Source organism: Emydura macquarii, unplaced genomic scaffold (assembly GCF_026122565.2).
Source record: "Emydura macquarii macquarii isolate MOO-44397 ecotype Brisbane River unplaced genomic scaffold, CSIRO-AGI_Emac_v2 contig_18, whole genome shotgun sequence".
In the NCBI taxonomy this organism is placed as follows: Eukaryota; Metazoa; Chordata; order Testudines; family Chelidae; genus Emydura; species Emydura macquarii.
In genome coordinates this window covers 6,191,964-6,209,112 of record NW_027130155.1, presented here as the reverse complement: position 1 = coordinate 6,209,112, position 17,149 = coordinate 6,191,964, and the positions used below count along the sequence as shown (strand labels likewise).

Here is a 17,149-nt window from a genome sequence, read left to right as displayed (position 1 = left end):
GCAATTAATCTTCAGAAACCTGAGAGAGAGGTGGGTCTATCCCCACATAATAGATGGAAAAACTAAAACAAATGGCTTATTCCTGGCCTGAAAAGAAGCTTATGTCAGAGCAGGGATTAGAACTAAAGAGTTCCTTGCTCCACAGATCTTCCCTATTCTTCATTATAGGGATCTCTCATTTTGGAGCCAAATAACCCCCATCCACCCTCCCCTGGGCCTGTTGTGATCTCACTTCTATCATTCTGAAGTATTTTCATCAGAAATATTCACTTATGAAATTAAAGATCTAGCTGGTTAAGGTTAATGTGGGCGGTTTCAAGTTTAGGGGTTCAATGTAAATGCAGTAATCAAGGTTCCTAACCTATCAAGCCAGCATTTAAAAACACAAGAAATGGTTCATTGGTGAAGGGGTCCCCACTGAGGAAGTCCTCCAAACGCCTCACGGTGCCCTACCATTAGCTCTCACTGGCAAGTGAATTGGGGAGTGCTTCTTTTAAGTTAGCCCCAATTCTCTGATTAGAATGACTCTTCAAAGAAGACTTTTATTTATTTCAGATGGTGCCAGCATTTTGGCTCTTTAAACACTTTATGGTATGACTACCATTGATAGCGGAATTAAAAACTCCTTGAGGAATAAGTTTCTTGCAAACCAAACCTCTACATTAAGGAATCAAGAGTTTAAATATGTTGCATACATTTCTTTGTTGTCCATCACCACAGTATCGGTGATCTCACAAACTAGGAATACATCAGGATTACACAAAAAACAGAAACAAACCCAACTATGATGAGTACAGGGAAACTTTTTTTTTGTTCATTCAGACTTCTGTTGCTGCTGTTTTATTTATTTATTTATTTATTTATTTATTTTATTTATATTACCTTAGCGCCTATGAGCCCTAGTTGTGGACCAATACCCCATTGTGGTAGGTGCTGTACAAACAGAACAAAGATTGTCCCCTACCCCAAGAAACATACAATTTTAGACATGACACTGTTGCATATAGATAGACAAGGGAGTATAAGTAAACAATGAGACAATGAAAATCAAGATAACTATTACACTAATAGCTGAATCTTCTATGTTGTTCAGATGCTTTGTGAGAAGAATGAAGATACTACCCCTCAGCTCTTAGTAGATTTCTGGGAAGCCCTCCTTGTAGCAGGTCCTTCGAAAGAAATATTCCATGAGCTCTTGTTCAAGCTTACTTCACAGTACATTTGGAGACTATCGAGGAAGCAGCTTCCTGATACCAAGCCATTGAAAACAACAGAGGATCTGGTAACTATACACTGTGCATGTACATTTGCACGACAGACAGACAGCGTGTGTGTATAAGGGAATATTCAGTCATAAAACCATTTTGGAATGCTTTAATTTTGGAAAAACTGTCCTTAAAAGTAGTGAGAATCCAGGTAAGCTTAAGTGTTGAGTTATCAAATGGTAATTCTAGCAAAGAACTGCTGGCTTTTGATTAACAGGTTCTTAATGCTGCTGTTTTAACGGTTTCCCATTCACACATGTGCATTTTCCACAAGACAGTTCCAATTCCTGACATCAATGGGCATGGTCATGAAACTAGATAACCTTCAGTTTAACATTGCAGTTTTTCAAGGATGAACTTGACCCAGAATACAGGGAACCGATGCATGTGAAATTCTTCAGAATATTTAGAACTTGAGTTCTGAAAGCAAAAGTGGATTTTGATCATCTGTTAATCTGGAGCTCAGTGAGAGACCTAACTTCAGGAGAACCTGGATTTCCTAGCCCTTAAGGGTGAAAATTGAACACAGTTTTAGATGCATTATCTAAGAAACAAGAAGGAAAGGTGTCAGCTGAACTGCTCACGTAGTTTTAACTGGGTTAATAATGGAGTAACTGGCATCGTGTGAACAGCTAGAGCCTTGCATTGTTTGATTGGTGGTAGGAGAGGCTTCTGAACTAACAAATGTGAAATAAATCATTGAACCTCATTAGGCTTCAATGCATACTTCATTCCACTATTCTAGTTTGAAATGTTTTCCCAAGACACAAGTATTTTCTAAAATGGCATCCTTTATTCAGAGATTTCCTTTACTGGAATGGGTTTCATATGTGACTAAAAAGAGTTCTTGGTTTGAAATTTTTTTTCTAGATAAACTCCTGTAATCATTATGGATTAATTTTCCCTTGGGTGACCTTCATAATGTCATCAGGAACTGCATGTGATAAATATCCTGAAGATCTTTCAAAACTACAGGTATGATGCCCTTATGTCTTCTCTCTCTACAACTTAGGCCCCTACTTCTGTGAACAAATAAGCATATCCTTACCTTTTTAAACATCTGAGTTGTCCCATCAAAGTTTGTGTGCACAAGGGTTTGCAGAATTGAGGCCTTTTGAATGTCTGTTTTTCTTCAACTTTTAGTGTATTTGTCTTAATTTGTGTAAAATGGATTTCAGTGCTTCAATCATGCAACCATTTAAATCTTTTTGTTAGGTTACACATGTGACTAGAGATTAATATTTGGCTTGGTTGGAGCAACTGGACTTTCTCCAAGCCCTGTAGAGAGAGCTGCCAGAATGGGCAGAAGAAGCTTCTTTGAGGGTTAAAGAATGAAGGAGTCGAAATGGGTGGCGAGTATGGAGTCTTTAGCATCTTTTTCTGTCTATGAGGAGTCCAGGACATATGGTGGTGGTTTAGGAATTCCCATTCTCAGTGGTGAGAGGGAGACTTGAACTTGATCCTGAGTGGTCTTGAGTACAGCTGGTCAGAAATTCTCCAATGAAACATTTTTCCAGTGGAGAATGGCAGTTAGTTGAAATCAGAGCATTCTGAAATGGTTTAATCTCAATAAGGTCAGATGGAAAGCAGGCAGGCTTCTATCAAGGGGTGTGTGTGGTGTGTGTGTGTGTGGTTTTTCGTTTTCTTGCCATCCTGGTCCCTCAGCAGCCTTCGTGGTGGGCTGATGGGGAGCCAAGAGCTTGGAAGCAGCTAACTTGCAGCTTCCCATCAGCCTGGGTTCCCAGGATTTCAGGGTCTCGGACAGCCAGCCATGCAGACTACCTCTGAGCCAGGGATCTCAGGGCTTTCACAGAGAATTTTGAAATTTTTGGTTTTCATTCCAAATTGGAACAAAACTAAATTTTTGAAATATCAAAATCATTTGCCAAATGGAATTACCTTTCTTTGTAGAGCTTTTGTCCTGAGCACTGACCGTGCCTGTTGAACTCAACAGGTGTGATGGATGCTCAGCAACTTGTAGAGTCAGTCTTAGTTGTCGCATGCTGTTTCATGACTTTCAGGTTGTCCTTGTGTCTAATCCATGGATCAGCCAAGACAGGGTGTTCAGGGATGGGATATTGCATATGTCCTGCCATGCTGGACAAACATAAGGTAGTTTAGTGGCTGGAATTGGGAGGAGATGTTGGATGTATCAAGAACTATAAACATAGCATGAAATGCATCTTCCTTGGGGGGTGAGGGGGTTACCACCACCACACCAATAGATATTTTCAAGAGGGTGTAATGATTTGGGGCTCTCTCTCTGTGCAATTTATGAATTTTGGTTGATACTGTAAAAAACTGCTGTGTCCTGAGTGCTATATGTATGTTGGGCTGCATCATTGCTGATGTGCCCTGTAGTATGTATGCACCAGGCAGATGCAATAAGAAGGTACTTAGGTGCAAACATCTGGAGCAGTGGCTGAGCTGAGTCCTTAGAAAACCAGTTCAATTTACTTCAGAAAGAAGCAGCGAAGGTGGGAAAGTTACCAGGGACATTTTTGGTGTGAGATGATTGTTTTATATGAGCTTTACATGATTAAATATAAAAGAGCATAAAGGTGTCAGGATATTGAAATCTGTGTGGTGACTGCTTCACAACTACTGTGGCCCCTGAGAGAGTTAAACTGTAAACCAGAAGCATCACGCCTTTGGTGGAGTTCTGGGGGAGTGGTGTGTTGTCAGTGAAGAACCTAGGGCAGGTAGGCCGAGGAGTTCCACTTCCAAGAAGGGGTAACTAAGAGTCAATGCCCACGAAATGCACCAGAGAGGCCAGAGGAGGAACCAGTGCTGCTGCCTGCTGAGGCTCTAGGAGCTTCAAACCTCCTGGGGATGCAGAGCATCAGAGGCTTGTATTCCCTTCAGAGCAGTCCAGCTGGGTAGCTGCTGGGGGGCATTTGCTAGGATCTGTGACATAGGACCATGTGAATTGAGAAATGCCCCATCTGTCAGAGACAAACAGTAGTTCTTATCAAGGGCTTTCGGGGTGAACTGTCAATACCAAGGTTGTGTACTTTGTTGTAGAGCGATAGCAGCTCAGGTGACTGAGGCCTGGTCTGCACTACAGTTAGGTCGCCGTAAAGTAACTTATATCAACCTAACTCTGCAAATGTCTACACTAAAACATAGCTCCCACTGCGGTAAGTTGCCCACTACACCCACTTAATAACTCCACCTCTGCAAGCAGTGTTGTGCTTAAATTGATGTAGTTAGGGGCAACATAGTGTCTGTGTAGACACTGCATTACTTAAATCACCTGTTGGCTGTCAGCCCCTTGCAGCTGGAGCCCCACCAGCCCCGAGAGGGCTCCAGCTACCAGCCCTGCTCAATGCCACACATAGTTAAATCAGTGGAAGTGCTCCTGGTCAGAACACACACCATCAACAGAAGGAGCATAGTGTGGACAAGAAACACTGCTTTAATTACAGCGGTGGCTGTATGTTGCTTTAACTTCAGCCGACTTAATTTTGGAGTGTAGACATGCCCTGAGTACAGGACTGACACCAGATTAGTGGAGGCCCTGTTTGAGGATCAAACAATCCAGCATAAATTCTTAAGTGATTCTGATTCTTAGGGTGGGCAGAGTTTAGTTTGCATGGGGTCTAAATGAAGCAAGACTGTTTGTTTAAACCTCTTGCTAAATAGCCCCATGTGTTGCTAATGAATATAGATGTGTTGTAAAGTTATTGCTAAAACAATACTTCTGTCAGTCAAACTGAACTATGAAAGAAGAATGTTGAAATGCTGAGAGCTTTATGTAAATAATGGTCATGTATACTGACATTCTGTTCAGTGTTTTTGGCTTAATTGTTTAACCAAGCAGTATCAGTAAGTCTTAAATTTATTTTTTTCTTTATTTTGTGTGTGTGAGCATTTTATCTGTTTAGCTATTCAAATGGCAAGTTTTCCTCTTGTCTTCAGTCTCTCTTATGTGGTCCATCAGTCGACGTAGCTTCAGTTCTGCCTTTCTTGGAGTCATTATCAGAAGACCATAATGCTGATCTCAGTGTCTGTGTTCTTTGCACTACACGGGTAGGAGAGTATGAGAAATCCATTGACAAGCTCCTAGAAAAGTGTCCTGAAGCACTTCTACCATACGCCCAGCATGAGCTGAAAGATGAAAATCGGGTGAGCTTTTAAAATGCTAATCTAGTAATTTATTGTAGTCTTTCTTTCTCTTCCTTTTCACTAGTTGTTAGCTGTGCCTAGGAGAATTTGTATTACACTGCAGAGGTAATCAAATGGCAGGGTTTACTATTAAAATTGAAACTTTGATCCTTAACTTACTCTGAGCCTGAAACTGCTTGTAGTGGATTTTATAGCCAAACTCCCATTGACTTTAATGGAGCAGGGTTGCCTTAGACCCCTTTGCCTAAGTGTTGTAGCACTAAAGTCATAAATACCTGTTGCCTAGACACCTTTAATGAGACAAAGTAGGAGTTCCATCCTTACCCCTAAAATTCAGAGATTTCATTGACAGTTCAAGTCACATTCATATAAATGTAGCTTTTTTGCTTTTGTGTTTTTATGATGGTAGATTTTACTGCAGATTCTCCTGGTTAAAGTTATTTAGAAATATTGATTTATATATGTTGATTATACATCAGTTTTAGACCCGCTTTCTGAAAAACGTTTTGGGCTGAGATTTTCCAGATTGGTTTCATCCTGAAGGTGTGATTTTATTTTATATTAAGTGTGTGGAAAAAAAATTTCAAATGGCTGAGTTACTTGCAAGCAGAGAGAGGAATAGTACACTTATCTGCTGTAAACAGAGAAAACAGTCTAAATTTTGGCTTACAAGTAACTCAGAAATAGCTGAACCTTTACATGTGAAACCACATTAAAAAGGGGGAAAAATCATCATTAATGCCTCCGAATATCATGATTCAATATGTTCCCTGCTCCCTAATAAAATCTGAACTGTAGTTTTATTGCCTGGTATTGCACCATTGATGAGGGGGTTAGGGAACTTGATTCTATTCATGCTTCCTTCCCCCAAGGCTGATAAATAAGGTTTGGGGAAGGACTTGATCTCTTCAATCCTGGTCAAAGCTCCTGCAGTACTGCCATGTTTTCCCCCCACTTCCTGCCAATTAACTGCTAACATAAGAATGGCCATTCTGGGTAAACCCAATGATCTATCTAGCCCATTACCCTGTCTTCCAACAGTGGCCGGTGCCAGATGCTTCAGAGGGAACAGAACAGGGCAATTATTGAGTGATCGATCCCCTGTTGTCCTGTCCCAGCTTCTGACACAGAGGTTTAGGGACACCCGGAGCATGGGGTTGCATCTCTGGCCATCTTGGCTAATAGCCACTGATGCATCTATCGTCCATGAGCTTGTCTAATTCTTTTTTAAAGTCAGTTATATTTTTGGGCTTCACAAAATCCCCTAGCAATGAGTTTCACAGGTTGACTGTGTGGTGTGTGAAGAAGTACTTCTTTTGTTTGTTTTTAAACCTGCTTCCTATTAATTTCATTGGGTGTCCCATGGTTCTTGTATTATGTGAAAGGGTAAATAACACTTTCTTATTCACTTTCTCCACACCAGTCATGATTGTATAGGCTTCTATCATATTCCCCTCCTCCCCCCACCCCCTTAGTTGTCTCTTTTTTAAGCTAAACAGACCTGGTCTTTTTAATCTCTCCTCATATGGAAGCTGTTCTGTACCCCAATCATTTTTTGTTGCCCTTCTTAGTACTTTTTCCAATTCTAATGTATCCTATTTTGAGATGGGCTGATCAGAACTGCATGTTCAAGTGTGAGCATAGCATGGATTTCTATAATATCTGTCCCTTCTCTCTGAGTGATTGCTTAAATCCATTCCATTATAGGTGTGTGCACGTCCTGTGCACAGATTCCCAGAACTTTTTTCCCTTAGCAGCCCCGCAGGGTCGGCTCAGGCGCCCCCTGGAGTGCCACGCTCATGGCGCAGTAGATAGGGCGCTGCCAACCCCGCGTGGCCCTCAGTTCCTTCTTTCCGCCTGTGATGGTTGCTGGAACGTCTGCCTCTTGCATATCGCAAGTAGCCTCCCTTAGCATTTTAGTGCTTTCTTTGTTTAGTTGATTGTGATATTTTACAACTCCTTAGTAGATAGTAAACAAGCGCCTTTCGGGGCTACGTTAGAGCCATGCCTGGCTCCACTGGCTTCAAAGCCTGCACCATGTGTGCTAAAGTTTTCTCCATGAGTGATCCTCACGACTGCTGCCTCGGAGAGCAGCACAGATGAGAGAAATGTAAAATCTGTAAAGCCTTCAAGCCACGCACCCAAAAAGAGCAGGATGCCCGGCTGAAGGCTATCCTGATGGAGTCCGTACTCCGGTGTGTAGCCTGGAAGGATCACGGTCTCCGACGCGGGCGAAGGTCGCCGCACCGCCGGCCTCAGCACCGCTGGCTCTGGCACCGCCTGCCTCAGTACCGCAGAGTAGGCTTTGGTCTCGCTCCGTCTCGAGGAGACCTAGGAGGCACCGCTCCCACTCCCGAGGTGGGAAACGTCACCAGAAAAGATCAAGGGTTCAGACCCCACGGGGCCCCTCCTGCAGTCTTCCTCCTCCTCCCCAGATGAGGCAGCGGCTAGGGACCGTAAAGCCCCCCCTCTTTGACTTCAGGACCTGCTAAAGCGGGTGGTGGACAATCTCAACGTAGACCTCAAAGAGATGTCCGAGGAGGAAGACTATCTCTTTGGGTCATCTGGCTTCGCGGGGCCATTGTGTGTTGCCCTCCCGGTGTATGAGAGGGTTATGAAACTCGCCAAGGCCCCTCTTCCGTGGCTCCTATCTCTAAGGCCGCGGAGAGGAAATACTACGTCCCCAAGGAGGGGTTTGACTTCTTGTATACCCACCCTGCCCCGGGTACACTGGTTGTTGACGCTGTCAACCAGCGCGACCAACAGGGCGGCCAGGACAGCACCCCAAAAGATAAGGACAGTAAGAAGCTGGACCTTTTTGTCTGTAAGGTTTACTCCACTGCAGCACTGCAACTATATGTCACCAACCGCCAGGCGCTCCTGGGGAGGTACAACCTCAACTTGTGGTCCTCACTACAGAGATTCCAGTCGGGGCTGCCACCAGATCAGGCCGCGGACTTTGCCACTGTGACCCAGGAAGGAGCGGCAGTGGCGAATGTGGCATTACAATCAACCAGCGATGTGGTGGATGCCGCCACCAGGGTGATGGCTTCGGCCATCGTCATGCGCCGCTGCTCCTGGCTGCAATCTTCAGGATTATCCCAGGAGGTCCAGCAAGAAATACAGGACCTCCCGTTTTGAAGGGGAAGGACACTTCTCTCAAAAGACAGATGAGAAGCTCCAGGCCCTAAAAGGTTCCTGGGACACCCTTAGGTCCCTAGGGCTCTACACCCCACTGGCCGCGAGACATCAATCTCGGCCTCAGGCCTAGAGGTAACCACCGCCATCTCCCAGGCCAGGCCCAGACCCAGGAGGGGTCGGGATCGCTTTAGGGCGCCCAAGCAAGGGCAACAATGGGAATAAACGGTTTTGACGGTGCGCACGAGGGTGGCACTCCTTCATTGCCCCTGGATCTCTCCCGTCCCTTTACCCACAGGCTTTGGCCCTATTATGCCAAATGGGAATCCATCACCTCGGACCGTTGGGTCCTCAGCGTAGTCCTCAGGGGCTATGCCCTTCAGCTTACGGCCTTCCCCCCGGACTCTCCCCCTATTCAGTCCCTCTTCAGGGACCCCGCTCACGAGCAGCTGCTCGTACAGGAGGTCAACTCCCTCCTCTCGCTCGGAGCGGTAGAAGAAGTTCATCCACAGGAACGGGGGAGGGGATTTTATTTACGATACTTCCTGATCACCAAGGCCAAGGGGGGTCTGAGGCCCGTATTAGACCTCCGTTGTCTGTACAGATTCATCAGACGCATCAGGTTTCACATGGTTTCCCTAGCCTCTATCATTCCCACCCTAGATCCAGGAGACTGGTATGTTGCCCTCGACCTCAAAGATGCATATTTCCATATCTCTATCCTCCCCGGTCACAGAAGGTTACTCAGGTTCGTGGTAGCAGGCTCCCAGTACCAATTCTTGGCCCTGCTATTTGGCCTTTCGTCAGCCCCCAGGGTCTTTACGAAGTGTATGGCCGTGGTAGCGGCCTATCTCCGCCGCAAAGGAGTCCAGATCTTTCCATACCTGGACGACTGGCTGATCCGGGGCAGGTCCAGGGCTCATGTGAGGAACAGCCTAACACTCACCTGTGCAACATGCACCAGACTGGGGCTGCTCATCAACGAGCAGAAGTCCACGCTCACCCCGATGCAGCGCATAGATTTCATAGGGGCCACCCTAGATGCTGCCCAGGCCAGAGCCTTTCTCCCACGGCCTCGGTTCGAGATCATGGCTGCCATAATTACCGAATTGCACAGGTCCCCCACGACGACAGCCAAGTACTGCCTGCAGCTGTTGGGACACGTGGCGGCGTGCACGTATGTAGTGAGGATGGCTCGCCTCAAACTCGGGCCTCTTCAAGGGTGGTTGGCCTCAGTATATGTACCAGCCAGACATTTGTTGAACAGTGTGGTCACAGTTCCCACCCAGGTACTGTCCTCCCTAGACTGGTGGAGGAACCCGAGGGAGGTTCTGAAGGGTGTCCCCTTCAGAGACTTGGCTCCTTCAGTGACTCTCATAACAGACGCCTCAGATGTGGGATGGGGGGCCCACATCAGTCAAGACTTGAGCACTCAAGGGCTCTCGTCACTGGACAAAAGAGCCCTCCATATCAATGTCAGGGAGCTGAGGGCAGTCCGCCTGGCCTGCAAGGTCTTCCTCAGGTTCCTAAAGGGCAAGATGATTCACGTCCTCACGGACAATACTGCGGCCAGGTTCTATATGAACAGGCAGGGGGGAGCGCGCTCCTCGGCTTTATGCCAGGAGGCTACGCGACTGTGGGATTTCGCTGTGAGGCACGACTTCCACATCTCTGCCTCTCACCTCCCCGGGGTCAGGAACGACGAGCCGGACCGCCTCAGCAGGTCGTTCTTACCCCACCATGATTGGTCACTGCACCAGGAGGTGGTAGATTCAATCTTCTGGAAGTGGGGAACTCCCCAACTGGACTTGTTCGTGTCATCCTGGAACAGGAAGTGTCCGAGGTTCTGCTCGCTCCAAGGTCGCGAGCCGGGCTCCCTCTCCAACGCGTTCCTTCTAGACTGGACGGGGACCCTCACGTATGCGTTTCCCCCCATTCTGCTCCTACCCAAGGTCCTCTTGAAAATCAAGAGGGACAGAGTGGACATGATACTGATTGCACCAGCTTGGCCGCGGCAGCACTGGTACAACATGCTGCTCAACCTGTCCATCAATCCGCCGATCCCGCTCCCGAGGCGCTACGACCTGCTCTCCCAGGACCAGGGTTGCCTACTGCACCTGGACCTGGCTTCCCTCCACCTGACGGCATGGAGACTCCGTGGCTGACGGAGGGAGAGAGAGCCTGCTCCTCGCAGGTCCAGTAGGTTCTGCTCGGCAGCAGAAAATCTTCCACTCAGGTGGTGTACAGGACCAAGTGGAAGCGTTTTACCTGTTGGGCAGAATCCCGGGGTATCCCACTGAGTGGTTCACCCATACAGGCAATTTTGGAGTATCTGCTCCATCTAAAGCTCCAGGGTCTAGCACTGGCCTCCCTGAAGGTGCACCTGGCGGCTGTCTCGGCCTTCCACCAGCCTATGGAAGGATGATCCCTGTTCTCACCCCATGTCAGTCAGGTTCCTTAAGGGGGTAGAGAGGCTATACCCACAGGTCCATGACCCGGTGCCTCCCTGGGATTTAATCCTGGTCCTCACCATGTTGACAGAACACCCCCCTTCGAGCCCATGGCTACATGCCCGCTGCTCGTCCTTTCTTGGAAGGTAGCCTTCCTGGTGGCAATTACATCGGCTAGGAGGATCTCCGAGATAAAAGCTTTGACCTCGGAGCCCCTCTACACGGTCTTCTACAAAGATAAGGTCCAACTGAGACCCCACCCAATTTTCCTGCCTAAGGTGGTGTCTGTTTCATTGTAACCAGGATATCTTCCTCCCCATGTTTTTTCCTAAACCACACGGTTCGGAGGAGTAGCGGAGATGGCACTCCTTAGATGTCAGACGAGCCCTGGCCTACTACATTGAGCAGACCAGGCCATTCCAGAAGTCAACGCAGCTGTTCGTGGCAGTGGTGGACCGGATGAAAGGCTCACCTGCTCCACCCAGCGCATCTCCACCTGGATCACCGCCTGTATCAGGACCTGTTACAAGCAAGCGAAGGTGCCGCTTCCAGGAGCTGTGACAGCACACTCAACCAGAGCCCAGGCCTCATCTGCGGCCTTCCTGGGAAGAGTGCCCCTGCAGGACATCTGCAGAGCAGCGACTTGGTCGTTGGTCCACACCTTCACGTCCCACTACGCCATCGTACAATAGGCAAGAGAGGACGCGGGCTTTGGCAGAGCTGTGCTGGCAAGGGCGGCTCGACGCTAACTCCTACCCAACTCCAAGGTATGGCTATTTAATCACCTATACTGGAATGGATATGAGCAATCACTTGAAGAGAGAAAACAGAGTTAGTTACCAGTAACTGTTGTTCTTCGAGATGTGTTGATCATATCCATTCCACACCCACCCTTCGTCTCCACTGTCGGAGTTGGCAGAAAGAAGGGACTGAGGGCCACGCGGGGTCGGCAGCACCCTATATACTACGCCATGAGCGCGGCACTCCAGGGGGTGCCTGAGCCAACCCTGCGGGGCTGCTAAGGGAAAAAGTTCTGGGAATCTGTGCACAGGACGCGCACACACCTATAATGGAATGGATATGAGCAACACATCTCAAAGAACAACAGTTACTGGTAAGTAACCCTGTTTTTCCTAATGCTTCTTAACGTTAGCCTTTTTAAACTGATGCTGCATATTGAGCAGATGTTTTCAGAAAACTTTCCACAATGACCTTTCCAAGATCTTTCTTGAGTGCTAAGAGCTAACCGAGAACCCATCATTTTGTATGTGTAGTTGGGATTATGTTTTCCAATGTGCATTATTTTGTACTTATCAACATTGAATTTCATCTGCCCTTTTGTTGCCCAGTAATCCAGTTTTGTGAGATCCCTCCTGTAATACTTCACAGTCCGCATTTGGACTTAACTATCTTGAGTAATTTTGTATTGTCTGCAAACTTTTGCCACTTCACTGCTTACTCCATTTTCCAGATCATTTATGAACATGTTGAACAGCACTGGTCCCAGTACAAAATCTTGGGGGGCCTGCTGTTTACCTCCCTTCATTGTGAAAAATGTTCAGTTAATAGTGGACATAACTTCTGCTGAACACATGAGCAAAGGTGGAGATACTTCAGCAGGTGTGACGGAAACCCCAGTCATTACAGTTGGGGCTTATATGCAGACGTGTGATCAGGAAGTGGAACAGAGAAAACCAATTTCTGCACTAATCGTAGCCTTACAATACTGCAGGCAAAGATTAATGGGAGAAGAGAAACAGACCTACAGAGTTTGAGAGGGCAAAGAGGGGGAGGGTTTCCTTCCCCTCACTCTTTGTAAACCCAAAATTAAATGCTTTTTTGCATTATTAAAATTAAAATGCCGTATTAATGCAATATTAAGATTCTTGACATAGTCTTTCCACCTCCAATAAACATAAAAGCATAAAGTTCCCATAGTAACACTTTTACCCACACTGCACAGGGCTATAATGAGACTTAATTTATTTGTTAAATCCATAACCATAATACTGCATTAACTTTTATTTTTCCCCTGAACTAATTATGCGAGCTTGTTTTGTCTGAACCGCATGCCCAGCCTCTCAGAAACAGGTGCAGCCTTATCTTTTGTGGCGCTAGGGGGTGCCATCACTCTAATTTGAGTTTAAAAAAAAAAAAAAAAAGCTCATGCTGAAGTCTGAAAACATTGCATTTCAAAGCACTGTACAGACTAAATACTAGGCCCATCTCAATTTACACCACTTTTTTATATAGTCTTTGATGTTAATTCAAAGTACTTATTAAAAATAAAATTTGTGTTCATGTCATTCATAGTCATCACTAACTTATTTTTCTGCTGTGGGTTTATTTTTGGATGAGTTAGGCTCTGTGGTGGAATAAACTGCTTCCTGAACTTTGTAAACGAACCAGATATGCTGGGGATGACTACTCCATTCTCATCTCCTCGCTGAAAGGTAAAGAACTTGATTTGCAACTGAATGCCATACACACAAGCCTTTGTGCTGCCTCCAAGGGATTAGAAAGCTGTTTCCTCTAGAAATTGCTGTGACATTGCATTTTACCATCATTCAGTTGGGAGGAGAGTCTTTCTGTACATATAATGCTAGTGTAACTCAGCAGAGACTAGCAGAGCAGTACTGTGGAACATGCAATAAGTATTCACGTGCCAAAATTATTGCATATATCCTTATTTTTTAACTATTTATGCATGATCAGAATTAAAGATTATTCCAGATATAAATAGAGGGAAAGACATCACAGAACTATCAGTTGAAAGTAAAGTGCAGTAACTCCTTTCCATAACCAAGCCAGGTGAAAGGAATGCTTGTGGAAATAACTGCCTGGTTTGTATTGAGAACTATACTGGTGTGCAGAGACTCTAGCCACAATAAGGACTGTCTTTCTTCACAACTGGACTCTTGGCTGAAGGAAGCCAAGCTGTGTTGCTTGTGGTCACTGGGATTACACAGAAGGAAGCAGTCTAGTATTTGTTCTGGGGTTTTTGTATCCTTAGCCAAAGGAAGTGACCCCCCCCCTCACCCCCCCGACTGTTTGATTTTCCTCTTCCTGACACTGGAACTTTTTTCTTCTTCCTCTGGAAACTTGGCTGAAGGGGCAGTGACCAGCCAAGCAGCTGCCATGGTCCCGTTACTCATTGTGGAGGAAATAAATAATAGACTAGATGGTTTGACTCTTTCATAGCTCACTCAGAATGCTGACTAAAATATTAGTCATTTTTCCATAAGACCCTTTGTGCAGGTGTTATGTGTGAATAGAGGAGTGTCACTACTAGTTTGCCATAGAGAATACGGCAACAGTCGCTGTAAGAAGCACAGGAGATGGTAAACTTCTGTTGTCAGATGCTCGTTGTTTGACCATTATCATATCATTGTAATAGATATTGGAACAGGAGAGCCTACAGTCAAATAGCTTTGTCTCATTGAGAACAATCTAAGTCCCAGCTGCTGAATTTCACCATCAGCATAGCTCTATTTTAAAGCTTCCTTCCAATTTTATACAGCACTGAAGGTGCTAGATGAGATTTGGCTTCATATGTTGAGGTGATTAGTACAGATAAACATAGTGGTGTGTCTCAATACTTTATCCATAAATAAACCTGAAATACTACCTTCACTTTTAAAATGATTCCCCAATTGTCAAATGTATCTACTATGTAGGTCTTTCTCCTAAATCTACTGTCAGTTGACAGTAAATCTAATATTTAGATATTTTGCTGATTTAGTTAAGTTAAAGATCAGATCTATAATATGTTGCACTTAATATAGATGATTTTAAACATGGTACTCTTTCCCTGTGCAGAAACTTTATCAGTTGTTGCCATGGAACTGGAACTAAAGGATTTCCTTAATGTTCTACCAGAGGATGGGACTGCAGCATTTTTCCTGCCACATCTTCTTCAGTGCAGCAAAAGGAAATTGGTGACCTAAACACAACGAAAAGTGTGGACTTGAAAGCACTGGAATAAATAGGCAAAACTAAATGGTGGAATTGTACATAAAGTGTTTGTGGGAGTCTACCAACTTTCAAAACTATGTGGGTTTATTGTAAAAACTGACCTCTTGGTTTTGGCCTCATTATATTGTATAATGCGATGACAGTCACCACTTGAGATAGAATATTAGTTCTGTAGATGAAAGAAAAGCATTTCCTGTGATAAAATGTCACTGATACTGGCAAATTGAAAGAATCCCTGTTTTATCATGTGGGACTGAATATTGTGGTGTTAAGCCAAATAAGTGATACAGCTCAGACATTTCCTGAGTGAGCATGTTAATTCTTAATAGAGAAAAATATAGCCAGAATGGTAGAAAGAATATTGTACTACTTAAAGTTGCATAAAATTCTATCCTGCTGTAGTGCTCATGTAAAAGTGAAGTAGGGAATGGAAGCTGTCGCTTTTGGATCCCATGTCTTTAGCTAGTTAGATCTGAATCCATAAAAATACTTAAGCTCATGGGTGTCTTTAAGCATCTGCAAAGTCTCATTGACTTGTTCTTCCAACTTGAATTCAAATGAACTACTCAAGCATGTGCATATCTATAAACATGGGAGATGTCTCAAAGAATTCCAGTTGGAAGAACAAGTTAAGGGGACTGCTTGTGTGCTTAGAGTTCTCCACCTGCTTAAGGACTTTGCTGGATCTAGTGTTATTCATCAGGTGTGTAGAAAATAGTTTCCCAAGAGAAATAACTGTCTTTCTGTAAGTGGTATGGGGCAACAAATGTTTACTGCTGTTCGTTTCTCTTTCTCCCATCACTATATATGGACAACAAGTATCTTTACTCTTAGTTTACTTCTTTCTAGCTACGTTATTTTCTAGCTGGACCACCAAACTAGCTGTCTGATGTTTCTGAAAAGGGTTCTCAACTATAAGGTCTTTCTCTTCTCCTCCTCCTCCCCCCCCCCCCTTCTGAGTAGAAATGCCTTTTTGGTCTTTCAACTGCAATTCGATGGGGGGGGGGGTATTATCATGATGATTGTCTGAATGGTGATGATTAGGGTTGAGCATCTCATATTCATTGTATTAAACTGTTTTCCAATATTCTTCAAAATGGTAAGAGAACGGTTCTTTATACAGTGTTACTAACAACTCGGTTCTAAACAGCTGTTAGCTAATTGCAATCAGACTATCACAATAAGGATTAACCATCTGAGACTCTAATTAGCTGACTAATTGGATTTCATGTTGTAGTAGAGACTAGAGAGAGCCTGGAGCACTATGCCTGGTGCAAGATCTGAGGCCTGAACCAGAGGCTGTGAACCGAAGTCAGGCCATGTATCAGAGCAGAGGTTTACAAGTTCAATGTCCAGTACATGAACTTGGCAAAGTTGTTGCTAGTATACTAGGCACTAGATATTTACGTAAATATATTCCAGCTAGTATAGATACATCTCAAACTGTTACAAGATAAAATGGTTTGACAAAATAATGAATAGGGATGTTTTGTTCCTGATATCTTGGATAAGGGGCGGTATCAAACAGATGCCATGAAATACGTAAGGTGGTATGTAAGTTGTGCAGTCCAGTTGTTTGTCTCGGCCGATATATGCAAGGGTACTTCACCTTAATCCTTTGCACAGCTGAGGGAGCAGCAGAAATTCTTGCTGCTGCCTGAATTGAATCCATTGTAACAGGCATACATGTGTTTAGTTTACCTGTAACCATGGAGCTAGGGCAGCAGTACCAGTCTTCATTGACAATAAACCTGGCTGAGTTCCTTCACCATCAAATTGTGCCTGTGGTCTTTCTTGATAAGTAACATCGAGGTCTGCTGAATTAACAAGCCATACTCTTTCCAAGGACAGAAGCACTAAGCAGCCAAAAACAGCGTCATTGAGGCACCGACATTCCAGCCTTCAGCACTTAACGCTGGGCAGTGCTGTCAAGTTCTGCGAACCAGCTAGTTGTGCAGAGCTGGACACGCAAGCCAACTGACCACACGTAACTAATCTCACAAAAGCACGGACGTTGCTTAGGGCTAGTCTATGCCACAAACATATATTAGCAAAGCTACGTCCCTCGGGGGGTGAAAAATTCTCTCATGAGAGACGTACGTTGGCAGAGCTAATCACTGGTGTAGGCAATGCTAGGCCAATGGAAGAATTCCTCGGTTTACCTAGCTACCATGTGTCGGAGGTAGATTAACT

General features: G+C 45.0%; 1 protein-coding gene across 2 annotated transcripts in view; it reads left to right on the top strand.

Moving 5' to 3' along the window:
• HPS3 (HPS3 biogenesis of lysosomal organelles complex 2 subunit 1) overlaps positions 1 to 16,045 on the top strand; it is a 34,035-nt gene extending 17,990 nt beyond the window's left edge. Inside the window, exons 14-18 of one of the 2 annotated variants that reach the window (XM_067554144.1) lie at positions 1,094 to 1,282; positions 2,136 to 2,240; positions 5,187 to 5,393; positions 13,344 to 13,434; positions 14,801 to 16,045. In XM_067554144.1, coding sequence (XP_067410245.1) covers positions 1,094 to 1,282; positions 2,136 to 2,240; positions 5,187 to 5,393; positions 13,344 to 13,434; positions 14,801 to 14,928 — 720 coding nt within the window. In that variant the 3' untranslated portion in view covers positions 14,929 to 16,045. Of the gene's footprint in view, positions 1 to 1,093; positions 1,283 to 2,135; positions 2,241 to 5,186; positions 5,394 to 5,872; positions 6,365 to 13,343; positions 13,435 to 14,800 lie in introns of those variants that run through there. The other variant, XM_067554227.1, reaches the window with a different exon arrangement.
• The last annotated feature ends 1,104 nt before the right edge of the window (positions 16,046 to 17,149 follow it).